At 42.0% G+C, this 16,510-nt stretch overlaps 2 protein-coding genes across 3 annotated transcripts in view; one reads left to right on the top strand and one right to left on the bottom strand.

Annotated features, from left to right (window-relative positions):
• Positions 1-5,070: 5,070 nt before the first annotated feature.
• On the top strand, positions 5,071-8,231 carry LOC139383773 (solute carrier family 66 member 3). The gene is made up of 7 exons (XM_071128340.1): positions 5,071-5,323; positions 6,362-6,444; positions 6,779-6,848; positions 6,956-7,013; positions 7,262-7,382; positions 7,575-7,616; positions 7,739-8,231. The coding sequence occupies exons 1-7, from the start codon at positions 5,178-5,180 to the stop codon at positions 7,840-7,842; spliced, it is 624 nt and encodes a 207-aa protein (XP_070984441.1). The 5' UTR covers positions 5,071-5,177; the 3' UTR covers positions 7,843-8,231.
• The window catches only part of LOC139383772 (rho-associated protein kinase 2-like), a 52,697-nt gene continuing 44,375 nt past the window's right edge, over positions 8,189-16,510 (bottom strand). The window contains exons 22-31 of one of the 2 annotated variants that reach the window (XM_071128339.1): positions 15,656-15,749; positions 15,468-15,562; positions 15,144-15,335; positions 14,775-14,943; positions 13,235-13,305; positions 13,059-13,147; positions 12,866-12,944; positions 12,477-12,741; positions 10,633-10,846; positions 8,189-9,753 (exon numbers count right to left, since the gene is read on the bottom strand). In XM_071128339.1, the coding sequence (XP_070984440.1) occupies positions 9,750-9,753; positions 10,633-10,846; positions 12,477-12,741; positions 12,866-12,944; positions 13,059-13,147; positions 13,235-13,305; positions 14,775-14,943; positions 15,144-15,335; positions 15,468-15,562; positions 15,656-15,749 (1,272 nt within the window). In that variant the 3' untranslated portion in view covers positions 8,189-9,749. Of the gene's footprint in view, positions 9,754-9,876; positions 10,070-10,632; positions 10,847-12,476; positions 12,742-12,865; positions 12,945-13,058; positions 13,148-13,234; positions 13,306-14,774; positions 14,944-15,143; positions 15,336-15,467; positions 15,563-15,655; positions 15,750-16,510 lie in introns of those variants that run through there. The other variant, XM_071128338.1, reaches the window with a different exon arrangement.

Consider the following 16,510-nt stretch of genomic DNA (forward strand, 5'->3'; position numbering starts at 1 on the left):
ACGTATAGGTCATGCTCCAGCAGTCGCCTAAGGACCTTGCGCACCAGGGAAACATGCGCGGCTTGTGTGGCAGAATAAATCAAGATGTCATCAATATAGACTACCACACCCTGCCCGTGCAAGTCCCTGAGAATCTCATCTACAAAGGATTGGAAGCCGGCTGGAGTATTCTTCAACCCATACGACATGACGAGGTACTCATAGTGGCCTGATGTGGTACTAAACGCTGTTTTCCACTCGTCTCCTCCCCGAATACGCACCAGATTATACGCGCTCCTGAGGTCCAGTTTTGTGAAGAAACTCGCTCCGTGGAATGATTCCACCGCCGTAGCGATGAGAGGTAGCGGATAACTAAATCCCACTGTGATAGAATTGAGACCTCGATAATCAATGCACGGACGCAGTCCTCCCTCCTTTTTCCTCACAAAAAATAAACTTGAAGAGACGGGTGACATAGAGGGCCGAATGTACCCCTGTCTCAGCGCTTCCGTGACATATGTCTCCATAGCCAACGTCTCCTCCTGTGACAATGGGTACACGTGACTCCGGGGAAGTGCAGCGTTCTCCTGGAGGTTTATCACGCAATCCCACCGTCGATGGGGTGGTAATTTGGTCGCCTTTTTCTTACTAAAAGCGATAGCCAAATCGGATGGAAACCTGGTCTGGACTCTCCACCGTTGTGGCACCGATGGAAACTCCTATACACCTACCTGAACACTCGTCTGACCACCCCTGAAAAGCCCCCTGTTTCCAGGAAATGAGGGGATTGTGAATAGCCAGCCAGGGAACCCCCAACACCACTGGAAACCCAGGTGAATCAATGAGGTAGAAACTGATCTCCTCCCTATGATCCCCCTGCGTTACCATGTACAGCGGAATCGTGGCCTCCCTGACTAGCCCTGACCCTAACGGTCGGCTATCTAAGGAGTGCACGGGGACAGGTGGGTCTATCTGCACTAACGGAATACCCAACTTACGGGCGAGTCCGCGATCCATAAAACTTCCAGCTGTGCCTGAATCGACTAGCGCCTTATACTGGAGAGAGGGAAAAAACGCAGGGAAAAAATAAACAAAAACATGTGACCAACAGGGAGCTCTGGGTGAGTTTGGTGCCTACTCACCTGGGGTGGCCGAGAAGTGTTCCGCCTGCCAGCTCGACTCCCAGAGGGACTCCTCCAGCACCGGTCCGAAATGTGTCCTCTCCGGCCACAATAGGTGCAGGAGGAGCCTCCTCCTCCGGTCTCCCTAGATGCAGCTCCTCCAACTCCGTTGGAGCGGGAGGGCTGGAAGGTGGAATTGACAGGTCCCCTTCTGAACGCCCGCGGGCAGCTAGCAGGTTGTCCAGTCAAATCGACATGTCTATCAGTTCATCAAGGGAGAGTGTGGTGTCCCGACAAGCTAGCTCCCGGCGACGTCCTCCCGGAGGCTGCAACGGTAATGGTCCATCAGGGCCCTGTCATTCCACCCAGCACCAGCAGCCAGGGTCCTGAACTCCAACGCAAAGTCCTGCGCACTCCTCGTCTCCTGTCTGAGGTGGAACAGTCGCTCACCCGCCACTTTGCCCTCTGGTGGGTGGTCGAACACAGCTCGAAAACAGCGGGTGAACTCCGGGTAGTGGTCCCGAGCCGAGTCTGGGCTGTTCCAGACAGCGTTGGCCCAGTCCAGGGCCCTACCCGACAAACAGGAGATGAGGAGGCTCACACTCTCCTCACCCGAGGGAGTCGGACGCACGGTAGCCAGGTAGAGCTCGAGCTGGAGCAAAAATCCCTGGCACCCAGCCGCCGCTCCATCGTACTCCTTCGGGGGGGAGAGACACAATGTGCTGGACCCACACAACGACGTCGGTGGAGTGGGTGGCGTCGTCTGTGGGGGAGCTGGGGTAGACGTCGGTAGACCACTCCTCTCCCATCGCTCCATCCTCTCCATCATCTGGTCCATCACTGAACCGATCCGATGGAGGACAGCTGTATGATGTTGTACGCGCTCTTCCATAGTTGGGAGAGGGGTGGTCGCTGCTCCTGTTGACTCCATTCAGGTGGTGCGGGCTTCTGTTACGACTTCTATGAATGGTGAGTGGAGGAGTCAAGCGCAGAGAGCAGGTAATTCCGTAAACGACAGCGGAGACATGGACATGCAAAACACAAGGGCGCATGAAACAACCCGTCCAAAATACACAGGACTAAAACTGTCCGGAAAAATAGCGATCACACTAATACACCAACACCAAATAAACAGAGAACAAGCCCGCACAATACCCAGCGGGCCTAGTGCCCTTATATAGCCTATAAACAAAACTAACTCAAAACAGGTGTACCCAGTTAGACCCAATTAACAGAAACAAAAGGAAAGGGAATCGATGGCAGCTAATAGGCAGGCGACGACGACCGCCGAGCGCCGCCTGAACAGGAAGAGGCACCATCTTCGGCGGGATTCGTGACAGCTACTCTCTTGTCAAGTTTGACAATAATATGATGTGGTAACTATCTAGCTTGTTAATTGTTTACAAATAAATTAGTGAATGTGCTAAATTAGTAATAAATTAGTGAATGTGCTAAAGCTAAACAGCTACCTAGCTAGGTAGTTGACTGCTGTGGATAGATAAAAATGGCTCATTTTGAAAGTTGAATCATCTTATCCTTTTATGCTTTAAAAGTGTTTTTACACTATGATTTTGAACATTCACAGCAACTGGGAAATGTCCATGGAATGCATTGTTGTCAATTTAGCGTGCTACATAACTTCTGAGTGATAGGAAGCACCACCACCAATCAGCCTACACCACTGTACACATACCCTTCGTTACTATGACAACTAGTGTAGCCATGTAAGTAAATTACTGCTTTTTAAATTGTCTTTATTAATTATTTTCTCATTTTAAATTTGTATTTTATTTATTTATTTATTTTTATTTTTGCAGAAAAAACAGTATACATACAAGGAGTATACAAACAGACAATGTTAACATATGCTAGGGGGTACAACAAATGACAGATTATACAAAGACCTTAAAAGACACACACATATTGATTGTTTTAACAGCTTTCTTATTAGAAGAATGTATAATGGTGTTAATGTACTGCTCGAATTCCTTATAGAAAACACGGAAGAGTGTTTTTTTTTGTGTGAATTTACATCTATGAAAATGACATTTTGCAATTAGCACAATTTGATTTACGAGGTAAAATTGTTTTTCTTTATCCTTATTATAGTTAAGGAAACCGAGCAGCACATTCTCCCTTAAAAAACAAAAGTCATCAAGAATATTAACAATAATAAAACTATGAATATCTTTCCATAATTTCTTTACATGTAGACAATGCCAAAACAAACGCAATACTGTTTCTGGATGCTCAACACAAAAAGTACAGTTAACGTTAATGTATTTTTTGAGTTTCTTCAGGTAATAATCCGCAGGGTAATACTTATGGATCATTCTGAAAGAGAGCTCTATGAACTTGTTAACAAGCAGGTATTTGTGTGGTAAAAAGAGGGTGGTGTCATCTGCAAGCTGATTTATGATAATATCTGTCAGCAATAGAGATCCCTTTTATATTGTTGGATTTAACAAAACTTGTAAGAAGTTGGTTTGCAAGCAGGAAGAGGTAAGGCGAAATTGGGAAACCTTGCCTAATTTCTCATTTCAAATCAAATCTAGGAGAAGTGCCAAGCTTTAATTTTAATGGAACTGTTCCCATTCATATAAAGAGTTTTAATAGTACTACAAAATAATTAGCCAAAACCACGTTTCTCAAGGGAAAGAAATAGAAACTCATGTTCCACTTTATCAAAGGCTTTATAAAAGTCTTAAGAAAACAATAAAACTATCTTCGGAGTCTAGATCAGAAAGTCAATAATGTCTTACACCAGTCGGATATTATTAGATATACACCACCGTTCATAAGTTTGGGGTCACTTAGAAATGTCTTTGTTTTGAAAGAAAAGCAAATTTTTGTCCATTAAAATAACATTAAATTGATCAGAAATGCAGTGTAAACATTGTTAATGTTGTAAAAGACTCTTGTAGCTGGAAACTGATTTTTTTGTTGTTGAAATGTTAAAGATCTGTCATTCTCATTGAAAGCAAGTCTAAGAAGCGATAGATCTGTTCTATGTTTGCTATTTCTATGCTTCCCATTCTTAAATTTAATTTTTGTGTCTGGTTTATGTGTTTTGATGCACCAGTACATAGTATGTACATTTACATCAAAATTTGGGACAGAGCATTATTTATGGAAGTTTTATAATCTTAAAATCAAAACAGAAAAAAGCTATGTCACTGATCTTACTGTGAGCTTCCTGAAGTGATGTGGCTTTGAACATGGGGTTTCTCTGCAAAGGCTTAGTAACAATAGTTTTGATTTGTCAGATCAAAAAACAAATGGGTCAAAATTAAGCTGTCACTGTTTATATGATGTCCCTCTCTTTTTTGAATTCATCCTAGAGGTTTGATTGATGTGTGGTTGTATTCAACTCCCCACTCTGAAATCCATAAAAAGGCTTAAAGCCCATCACATGTTCCACATCAAATTGAATTGAGATTACATGTACTGCACCACTAAAACTACTGTATAACTAACTACATTATCCTATGAGGCTCATATTTCCAATACCAGAATCATGGCAATGGAAAACACAATAAAACACTGAGTGTACAGTAGACTTTGAAATCCACTGCAACACAATAAAATGACTAATTCAAATGTATTGAATAAATCCCCTACATTAGGCTACAAATAAAAGTTTTTTTTTTCCGAAAGAGTGTAATTCAATTATAATTGTCTGTTTGAACGATGCTGTGTGAATGGCGTTTCAAGGCTCTCTGCCTCACACTAGAAAACAGTTAGGCTATTCTGATTGAAATATTTGTAAACATTTTGCGCAAAGTTCATAATATTGGAGAGAGAAAAAATATTCTCCAAACTATCGGTTTAAAATCACCGTCTACAATATTCCTATAGATTAAAATGATAGGTACCGGAATTATAATGACTTTCAATTTCTACATTTGTTTTACTACGGATGGGACTTGGGGTAAAAAAACAACAACATAGGGGTGGTGTAATTTGTGCGGAAGTGAAATCAAAACTCCGTGCAAGCCACCTCGATCCTGTCATAGTTAGTAGTCGTTAGTGATCTACGAGCCAAAAGTCGATAGATCTTCATCTAATTGTGAAATCATGGAATCCGACAAGGTACTACATATCGCTAACTTTAGCACACTGTTTGTGTGCATGGTGCTAAAGTTTCCGCAAATATTTGTTTTAATGCGCGCGAAATCGACAACGGGTGTCAGCCTCAACAGTCTTCTGCTGGAGCTAACCGGGTATGTTTTACAAAGCAGTGCATGGTTATATTATACTCCGTCCTAATACCTGCCTTTTTAGGTTCTATGAATGTGTAATTGGTTGTTGATTGATGTTTACATGGTGGTTTAATTGTAGACTATAAATCTAATTATATGTGACGATAATACATAATTGCAACGCTTGCAGATACAGTGTAGCCGACAACAGCATGCATAAATTAAATTACATTGTATCGAGTAAACCCATGATATGCAATACACTTCCTGCGTTCTATGGTTGACTCATGTAGGATGAAAGTAAATAGACATTCAGAAAAATGACATCAAACCATACATTAAATCATGATGACTGTACAGACCATGTTGCAGTGTTGCTCTGAATTGAAATGTCCTTGTTGCAGGGTAAGTATTTATCAGATTTGGTTCAGCATCAGATTAAAGATGGCCCAGGGAATTTGACCTCATCCACCCAGATGGCAGTCTGCCTATTTTGTGATTTAAAAAAATCAGTGTGTTTGCTTGTTCTAATGGACATGGAGAAGCTCTATCTTTGTGAGACAGTAAATATATAAATGTGAAGAATATCAGTTATCATCCTCCACAGCTCACTGGATCCTGACACTCTGCCAGAATTACACTGGCTCTCAGGCAAGGAAGGAGTGGTAGGCATACAGCATGGGTATTTGACCGTCTGCTTGCTACTTTACATGACTCATCATGGTTTGTTGACGTTGCAGTCCCCAATCTCTCCATTTAGCAACACATCATCCTTTCACTTCTCTCATATCCTGTTGGCTCGAAGCTCATTGCACCATATCACGATACACACCTAACTTTGTTATTGTTCAAAGAAACATTCTCTAATTTGGATCCTGAAGCATTATCGTATGAAAATGCCCTTAAATACAGCGAATGGTTTGGTCAGGTGTGAATATTCCATCACCAGGTTGCTCCCTTGCAGACCCACGGCTTGCTTGTTCACTTTGTGTTCCCTGTTGTTCCCCACACATCATTCTTTATCTTCCATAAAGTTAATATCACATTTCTTTGTTTTAGGTTCATTGTGTTTGTCACCTACCAGATGTACTATGACTACCCACCCCCAACCTACTTGGAGTACCCCATCCTCATTGCTCAAGGTGGGCCATCATGCTACCCTTTGGTAAAAGTGAAAGTTCCTGTTCATTCATTTAATGAAATAGTCCTATTTCCCAGGTAACAATACTCTCCAGACAATAATCCAACCACATTGTTAGCTGCCGACTTATCTTGCATCCCTTCAGGGTTGTTGCTAACCACAAATGGTAAAAAATTAAGATGATCTATTGTGGTTGTAATTCCGGGTATTCGTTCCCCAAACCTACAGTGGGTGACAATGCACTAGCCTTGCATACCTGATCTCTGTATAAGTGTGTTACACAGTGAGTTACAGCTTGTTCTTTTAATCCTGTTGTGTGCCATTATTTGTCCCAGATGTCATCCTCCTCCTCTTGATTCTACATTACAATGGCAGCCTGAAGCAGAGTCTGATCTATGCAGTTGTGTATCCTTCTCTGCTCATGCAACAAAACAAAACACACACACACTCCTGATTTACATAATGCTAACATTTTGGAAATTGGTAGCAGATTCTTGACATGGCTTGATCAGGTTTGTGGGAGGCTGGCAACTACTCACTGTGCAGAAGTGGATAATTGATTTGGCCATGGTAAGTAGAAGACTGATGAGATGTGAAAAAGAGCAGTAGGTTATTCAGACAGTCAATGTCCACAATGTCAGAAAGCATATTGTATTATGAAGAACAGCTTGCAAAGGACTCTTATTAGTCACATTGATGAAATTGTTTCCACAGACCAATATAGATATAGCACCAGTCAATGATGAAGTAACATTGAAAGGTCCTTTGACATGATGCAAGTTATCTAAATCAATTGCTTACCTTTCCATCTCTCTCAGAGCCTGTGTACATTCATCAGTGCTGGCAGTAAATTTGCCCAGCTCCAATGCCTGTGGCAGTCCAAGGACTCAGGGCAGGTTAGCGCCCTCTCCTGGGGTATGGCTACCTACACATGTTTTGGTGAGTGAACCATTCTAAACCACACACACACACAGGCCATAGCCCTTACAGATCTGTAAGGATATATGTATGAGCGATCCAGCAGCAAATTGGAGCTATGACCAAGTGCCTGCCTAGGTGATCTCGCAACCACAGCGATGAAGATAGTCATGGAATGTAATAATGTGATTTATGTTAACTGTCTTGTTTCAGCAAGGATTTACACCACCAGTGTGACAACTGGAGACATGCAGGGTAAGTCAGTCCTGTCACTGCAATTATCAGGTGTTGGCTGGAGAATGAAAATGTCTGTTATTACATTTTTGCGCAGCAGCATGTGTTTCTAACACCTCTGTTTTGTCTTCCGCTGTCCACAGTTCTGGTGCGATTTATTGTCATGGCACTGCTGAATTCATGGGTGCTAGCTACTATCTTGTACTACAGGAAAAGGGCTGGGGAAGTACAGAAGAAGCAGGATTAAGTCTGTCACAAACAGTTATTACCTCCAATGTCTAAAACCGGACAATTTGTCTGCACTCCCTCTTCTTTGTGTTTAATTTCACCCAGACATGAAGCTGAGAACTGGACTGTGAGTGACAAATGGACAGGTGTCAACCCTTTTGGCAAACCAACCATTCTGATATCAAAATGGTTCTTTTCTAAAATGTTTGGTACCATTCTTTTAAACATTCCATTTGACAACAGGTCAAGTTAGTACAAAAGATTTAAAAAATGTGTTGAGCTAATATATTGGGTGTGTTAATCCTTTCTGTTGAGATGCAGATGTTTCTCAGGATAAAACATTAAACAGCTGTAATTTTCCATTTATTTTCTAAAGATTTTAATCAATAAACCATACCACCTTTGAAATAGTGGCCTTCTGTTATTAGCGAATATCAGAAAGCATAATTGTTCTTCAGCATATCTATAAAACTATGACTAGTATATGCAGATATCACACAGGACAGTGGGTGCATAACTTATTTTTGGTATAGAAAAGACAGCATACACATCAATGACCTAAACCAGAAGGCACATAAATTTCTTTATTGTAGCAATATCAAACATGCATTCTGGATGAAGCGCCTTTAAATACAACGTGGACAGGGCAGTATAAATAATACAATGTGCACTGTATGTCATGTAAAATATTGTATATTAATGTATAAAACGTGCTTTTCAGAAGCTTGAATAAAGGAGAGCACACCATCACTCTCCACCTGAAATATGAGCCAGATGCACACCACGTGCTAAGAGGAATTCTTTACAAAAATATCAGAAACATTCAAAAAGCTTCCATTACAGGTTACTGTTCCATACTTTCAGCTTGTGAATGAATACATTTGTAGAGTCTTTTTCCATCTTTATTTAAACAAAGATAAGTAAACTTGATGTTCCCCTCTTCCATGGAGAAAAATAAAAATCTTACTACGGGTGGACTTCCAAAAGAAAGGCATGTAGGTAACAGCACACTGAAGAATGTAGGGGGGCCCTCCAAGTTGATTCTGAAGAATGTAGGGGGGCCCTCCAAGTTGATTTTGAATAGAAAATAAACAGAAGTTATGCTAAGTCATAATACTCGTGCTTCATCTCTGGTTTGCTCAGATGTACATCCAAACAATGAAGGAGTCAAGCTATGGTATTAATGCTGCACTCCTTGCATTCAGCTGGTGCATTAAACATTTCCCTCTTATAAATTGTCATGCTGCATGGTGTAAGTACATTAAGGCAATGCCAGGGTGAAGTGCTATTAGGTAAGTGTTAGCATCTGAACTTCAACTCTATCCACCTACCAGTTTACAGTATAGTTGTCCTTGTGAGCGTAGTGTTCTGCACTAGATACTTACGATGGCTTGTAATCGTGAACTGAATTATATAAAGAATTGTCTTTGCCACGAACATTCAGGTTGGCAGATCACCTCAAACGTCATCTCTTGATCTCTGCTTTTTCCAATGTGGATTTCTTAAGTGTTGTCAAGGTAAGTCCCTCAGCCCTCTGCTCTCACATGCCGTTTAGCTTAATTGAGGCTGCTGTTCTGTGTTGAGTGAAAATCTGGATACAAAGTCCAAAGCCAAACCCCTTCCCATGGCCTCGACATCCCCTTGCCTCACCCCCTCCTTAAGGAACCTGGAGAGAAGTTGCTCTTCATATGCACACAGACAACAAGTAGTTGTGTTGGCACATTGTTCTTGGGAGACTAGCAGTTGAAGTAACTGGCAAAAAAGACAAGGCGGAAGTGGAATAGATAGAAGTCTTCTGGAAGAGTGAAGTGCAATCAGTTGTGCATGGAGGAAATGCCAAGTGGAACATTGTTTGTTATCAGTCTTGATTGCGTGTTAGGAGGAAACACCCACCACCTCGAACCAGCACCACATTCCCAAGTAAGGTTAACTGGAGAAAGAGAAAACAGAGGGGAAAAGTATTAGTTTCTCTAAAACCAACCCACAGCTCAGTGACATTGCCTGCATCACCACACATACAACCACCCATAGTCACACAACTTTGCAGAATGGATCTTTTGATTGCATGTTTTATTGCAAAACGTCAGTCATCGTAAATAAACATACAAACCATCATATTATAACACTCTTCTACATTAAAAAGACTAGTCAATCTGAAACACACAGAGAAGATGTAAGTCATGATGTCTCAATGGCCACTTTTGGAGTCTTCTCGTTGCATCCTGGGGGCGTCGGCTCTAGGGGGACTGAGGTCAAAGGGAAAAGGTCACACAGGGTTCAGTAGGAGGCTGATATAAGAAAAGGGATATCCAGAAAAGAAAGCGTTAAGGGTCCGATCACAGGAATCAGATCCAGTAGTGTGGTAGGGTTCCTGGAAACCTAAAAGTGTTTGTAATATTTCCTGACATTCAACTATGAAGACGAGAACACATGCACATTTCATTTCTTAAATTCAGGTACACAAACACCAGGCAATAGATTAGAGAAATATAATAGAATATCCGAGTTCTATTCCAATACAACCAAACTCACTGCACAACATGCCTTTCTGTGGATTTACCTAGGCTTTTACCCTATCTGCTCATCAGAAATCAAAAGCATCATCATCGATATCATCTAACTCCCAATGCCAGTCCTGTAGGCCAAAGTCGAGCAATCTGAAAGAGGAAAGTGGTGTTGAGCATGGCCCCTAACCACAGAGCACTAGTCACATCCTTCTCACATAAGTATTTAAAAGGTGTAAGGTTACCCCCTTTTTCCGTCCACCAGAGCCCAAGCTTTACGGTTTATATCTGGCCTTTGCTTTTACCTGTTCTTGCTGGGGGGCAGCTGTCTGCTGGGCCGCCTCATGGACTGGCTGGGCTGGACCTTCATGGAGACACGGGGCGAGGAGCGGGCAAAGTGCTCGGGGGCCGGCGGCTTCTTTGTGATCTTCTTGACCAGTCGTCCCACCCACTCTTGCTGCTCCTCCTGCGACACAGCCAGCAGCAGCAAGTTCTTGGCCATGGACACATCATAGTTCACTGCAGGGGGACAAAAGGGTTTATATTGTGTTTAAGACAAAGAACTGTGCAAACAAACTTACAAAACAGCACTGCACACCTCAACCCCCATATATGCCCCTGACAATGTATTTTTATATGATTATACAGTACCTTCAGAAAGTATTGATACCCCTTGACTTATTCCACATTTTGTTGTGTTACAGCTTGAATTAAATAATTATCTCACCCATCTCCACACACACACAACCCCATAATGACAAAGTGAAAACATGTTTAAAAATGTTTGCACATTTTTTCTAAATAAAATACAGAAAGCTCATTTACATAAGTATTCACAACCCTTTGCTATGACATTCCAAATTGAGCTCAGGTGCATCCAATTTCCTTTGATCATCCTTGAGATGTCACTGCAACTTGAATAAAGTCCACCTGTGGCCAATTCAATTGTTTTGAGAAACACCTGTCTAAAAAGGGCCTACAGTTGACAGTGCATGTCAGAGCAGTAACTATACCATTAAGTCCAAGGAACTGTCCATAGATCTCTGAGATAGAATTGTGATAAAGTGTAAATCTTGGGAAGGGTATAAAACTATTTGTATAGTGTTGAAAGTTTCCAAGAGCACAGTGGTCTCCATCATTGGTAAATTGAAAAAATATGGAACTACCCTAACTCTGCCTATTGTCCGACGAAACTGAGGAACTAGGTAAGAAGGACCTTTGTCAAGAACCCAATGACCACTGTGAGAGAACTACAGAGTTCCTTGGCTGAGATGGGAGATACTGCCAGAAGGATAACGGTCTCTTCACCAATATGGGATTTATGGGACAGTGGCCAGAATGAAGCCACTACTGAGAAAAAGGCACATGACAGCACGGTTGGAGTTAGCAAAAAGGCATGTGAAAGACAGACCATAAGAGATTCTGACGGACAGACGGATAATGAGACGCCTGAATGCAAAGCGCTATGTCTGGAGAAAAACAGGCACAGCTCATCATCCGTCTAACACCATCCCTACTTTGAAGCATGGTGGTGGCAGCATCATGCTATGGGGATGCTTTTCAGCGGCAGGAAGTAAGGATCAATGGGGAACAACAAATGGAGCCAAATACAGGCAAATCCTTGATGAGTGCAAACAAACCTAGACTGGGAAGAAGATTTCACGTTCCAACATGACAACGACCCCAAGCATACAGGCAAAGCAACACTGGAATGGCTTCAGAACAAGAATGTGAAAGTCCTTGAGTGACCCAGACAAAGCCCAGACTTGAATCCCATTGAAAATCTGTGGAAAGACTTGAAGATAGCTGGGGAACGGCAGTGAACAGCAAACTTAACAGAGCTTGCCAGGAAGAATGGGAGAAAATCCCCAACTCCAGATGCTTCTACAAAGTATTGACTCAGTATACTTATGTAAATGAGATATTTCTGCATTTCATTTTCAATACATTAGCAAAAGATTATAAAAACATGTTTCCATTTTGTCATTATGGGGTAGTGTGTGTAGATGGGTGAGATTAAAAAATACAATTTTGAATTCAGGCTAACAAAACGTAGAATAAGTCGAGGGGTATGAATACTTTCTGAAGGCACTGTATGTTAACTTGCTCTGCAATAAGTAACGACACCATCCTCACGCCCCACCCCTACCTTTGCAGGGTGCGATGATCTCTTCCTTCTTGTCCATGTGGTCCTTGTGACACTTGATGTGGCAGCGCCTGCACTCCAGGGCAGGAGGAGGCTTAAACATGTGCCACAGGGGCTTGGTGCACGCCTCACAGTTGGTAGGGAAGTGGTAGAGTGTAGGGATGAACTCATGGCCCTTGTGGCAGATGTAGCTGGACTTCTCTCCACTTGCCAGCTCCACTGGGAACTCAGGCTCCTTCTTACACTCTCCCTCATTGGCATACAGAATCTGAGGAGAGAAGGAAGAGGCTATCACGGTCGATGTCAATCATTACCATCAACAGTATGAACTAGCCCCATCACATGAATCGTTAAATAAATGCATGAACAAAGAGCCATAAGAAGCAAGGGACCTGGAATATCCTGGGGATCTCTTTGGCGTCAGCACGGTAAACATCTGTTTGAGTGACAGGTCGCACATGGAAGAGTTTACTGAAAAGGGAATAGAACAAAACGTCAAGGTACATTTTTTTTGACTACAGTTATCTGCATTAGCATGATCATTTAAATGTAAATAAAAGGAGCAGGTAGATAGTCATTACTCACTCGATATCCAGCACCATGTAGGGGTTGGATAGCTCTTTGTCCTGTTCGCTGTTATAGAACAGAATCTTCTTGCTGCTCACAACCACATACTAAAGAGAGACAAGAAAACATTTAACTGTAGAACATCAACAATATAAAACAATGTTTGATGAGTAAGCCAGGTTAAATATTTTCACCTTTCTCTCCCATCCAAACTTCTTTGTGTTGTTCCTCACCGGCAGTGAGAGCCATCCCTCTAGTCTCATTTCTGAGAGTGAAAGAGGGGGAAACATTAAAACAGCAGGCTAATGTTGTGATAGATCTACATGCTTGAGTTTGTACATATTCCCAGGAAACACAACTTTTTCAATTTCAATCCACAAAAATGATGTAAACAGCAGATGCAGAAAATGTCCACAGCAACTCTGCACACATTATGTATGGACTCAACTGCAAAACATGCAGGTTTAATAGCTGGTGTTTCAGCTGCAGAGAAGTTTTCCTTCATAAATGGACAAAATATCAGTCAACCAGTCAAATAAATAAATCAATGTATCAAATCACGCAAATCATCGGAGTCATTAGTAGCCTATTAAAGTGATCCTGTATACATACTGGCAACTGGACAACACAAGTAAAAAACAATCACATGCCAACGACAGTAGGAAAGATATCTGGCACTCCAGGACAAGAAAGCAAGTCACCCCTCCCCATGTTCAATAGAATAAAGGTGCAATCTTTCTTGTACTTAAAAAAGGGTGGTTACAGAAGGACTCTGAAGACAGCAGATTGTAAGGCCAAACCAGACTCCAAGTACTAAAACTGTTCAGAGAGATGGGGGGGGGGGGGGGGGGAGGAAAGAAAGGATAAACGAATACAATAGAAAATGCAAAAGGTATAGAAACATTACTGTAAAAGGTAAGTGTAAAAATCATTGAGTGAATAAACTGTGAAGACAGAAGCTCAAGTGGTCTTAGTTCTTTATTAAGCAATAAGGCCCAAGGGGGTGTGGTATTTCGCTACACTCGCATTAACATCTGCTAACCATGTGTATGTGACAAATACATTTGATTTGGCCAATATACCATGGCTATGGGCTGTTAGGTGCTCTAAGTTAGCCCAATTATTGTTTTCACTAATTGGTCTTTCGATCAATCAGATCAGCTCTGAAAAATATTTGATGTGATTGGTCAAAAGACCAATTAGTGGAAAAAAAGATGATTTAAACACAGCCTGTTTGCCTACATACATCAGTCAGACGAAGACAGCTTGGCTGTCGAAACGTTGGATATTCCATTTTTTCATCTGAGCTCCTAGATTGTGCGGCTCTCCTTTATTTTCAAGTTTTCTACTCCGCTAGCCAGCACCTCGCCTAAATAGGTGTGCATTTATTTTTCTTCTAGATTAGCCAGGCAACTGCCCCTAGGCACCACACAACGCGGACTGCCTGGATACAGCCCTTAGCCGTGGTATATTGGCCATAAACCCCTGAGGTACCGTATTGCTATTATAAACAGGTTACCAATGTAATTAGAACAGTAAACATGTAATTGTCTCATACCACGGCTTTCAGCCAATCAGCATCCAGGGCTCGAACGACAGTTTATAATTAGGCTTAGAGTTAAGAAAATAACTGAAAGTCAATTTAAACATACATGTGAGGTACAAGGCTATGTGAACAGGACTGCGTGTAAATTGGGTTTAGCACACATACAGTATAAAAGGGGTACTCCTTACCTGTGTAGGCGTCGTCCGCATCAAAGTCTGGACCACTGTTGATACTGGCTGATTCCAGGGAGGAAACGTTGGCGGAGCTGAGGAGGTTACGTAGCTGCTCTATGTCACTATCCTTACTGTCCAGGGCCATCTGCAGCTCAATGCGTACCTGACTCTCATCCGCTATTTGCTATTTGACACAAACAGGGGGAAAGGAAACACACATATGAAATGTCTGTATATTTTGAGGCCCCTGTTAGCTTAGTTGATCGCTCTTGGTGTGACTGACCACCTGCATGAGCTCTCTCTGGTAATTAATGATGGTGTTATATGTGGTTGTGTAATGGTAATGTGACAGTTAGTATAATGTTGTGTTGCGCTTGGACTGACCGCTTGCATGTCGTTGATCTCTCTCTGGTACTTGATGATGGAAGAGTTGAGTTTCTCCTTCTCCGATCTCAGCTCCAGCTGCAGCTTCCTATTCTCCTTTTCCTTCCTGCGTACGTCAGTGTCGTTGCCGCGCCGACTGCCTGCCGCACGTACCTCCTTCCTGTTCATGATCTCCGCCAGCTTGTTCACAGCCTGATGCACACAAGATAAATCAATAGTCATGATGAACATTAAAACAATAGAAAATAAAGACAAGTGTCTTCAACACGATTTCCTTGCTGTGCAACATCGTAAAACTTTGAAGAAATGACATATCTGCCTTACCTGGGTCTTCAGTGTTCTCTCTGACTGGAGCTGCTTCTCAAACGTGAGCTTCATCTGGCTCATCTGCTGTTCGTCATCCTTGGACGTCTGCAGCTCTGAACACATGGCAAATAGAATAGAAATATAGTTAACACTTTTTAACCAAACACATGCACACCCGCCCACACAGGCTGGATGCAGAAATTCACCTTCAAGCGTCTCCCTGAGTTTGTTGTTGAGCTCCTCCTTCTCATTGGCCAGGTTAGCCACGTCGCTGGTGAGGGTTCGGTTGGCCTCCTCCAGCTGGGCAGAAAAGAACAGACAAAAAGTGAGACCAATCCAATAGTATTTAGCTGCAGAAAGCATCCTCACGGCCCAGTAGGTTTCACTTCAGTCACTCACAGATCTATTGGTCACAATGCTCAATTCCGTTGTCGTTTACTCCTGGTCCTGGCTATAGTCCCAGCCCAATACTATAGTAGCACACAAGCAAACCGGATTAAGCTTATCAAGGTCTTGATGATTATTCAATCAGTTGAATTCTGTGTTTTCTAAAGCACTAAGCAGGGACAAAAGCCCAATCCCACTGCAGCCCTCCAGGAACAGGACACCAGGCAGGGTTCGTACAGACAGTGGCAAGTCAAATTCAAGGACTTTCAAGTACTTTTTCAAACGCTAATATTTATTTTCAAGGACCATCAATTTGTAAGTTTCTTTATGCAATTGTTTTTAGTCACCAACAGATGGCAGTATATCTCCACAACCTCATGAAAAAAACAAAGTGATGATGTTGATTGACTTCCTTATATGAACTGTAACTGAGTAACATCTTTGAAATTGTTGCATGTTGCTTTTATTTTCTTGCTCAGTGTATATAATATTAACTCTACTTCATATTTAAATAGTCTTTATACTGTATTTCACTACATTTTAGGTCCCACAGGCTGTCCCAACACATAATGGCATGAAAGTGAATTCTGACAGTGTAAAAGGTCTTGAGATTACCCTAAAATGTTGTATTCTATACTTATTTGAAGAGAAATTAGTTAACGTGTTTGATTTAA

Source organism: Oncorhynchus clarkii, chromosome 25 (genome assembly GCF_045791955.1).
Source record: "Oncorhynchus clarkii lewisi isolate Uvic-CL-2024 chromosome 25, UVic_Ocla_1.0, whole genome shotgun sequence".
NCBI lineage: Eukaryota > Metazoa > Chordata > Actinopteri > Salmoniformes > Salmonidae > Oncorhynchus > Oncorhynchus clarkii.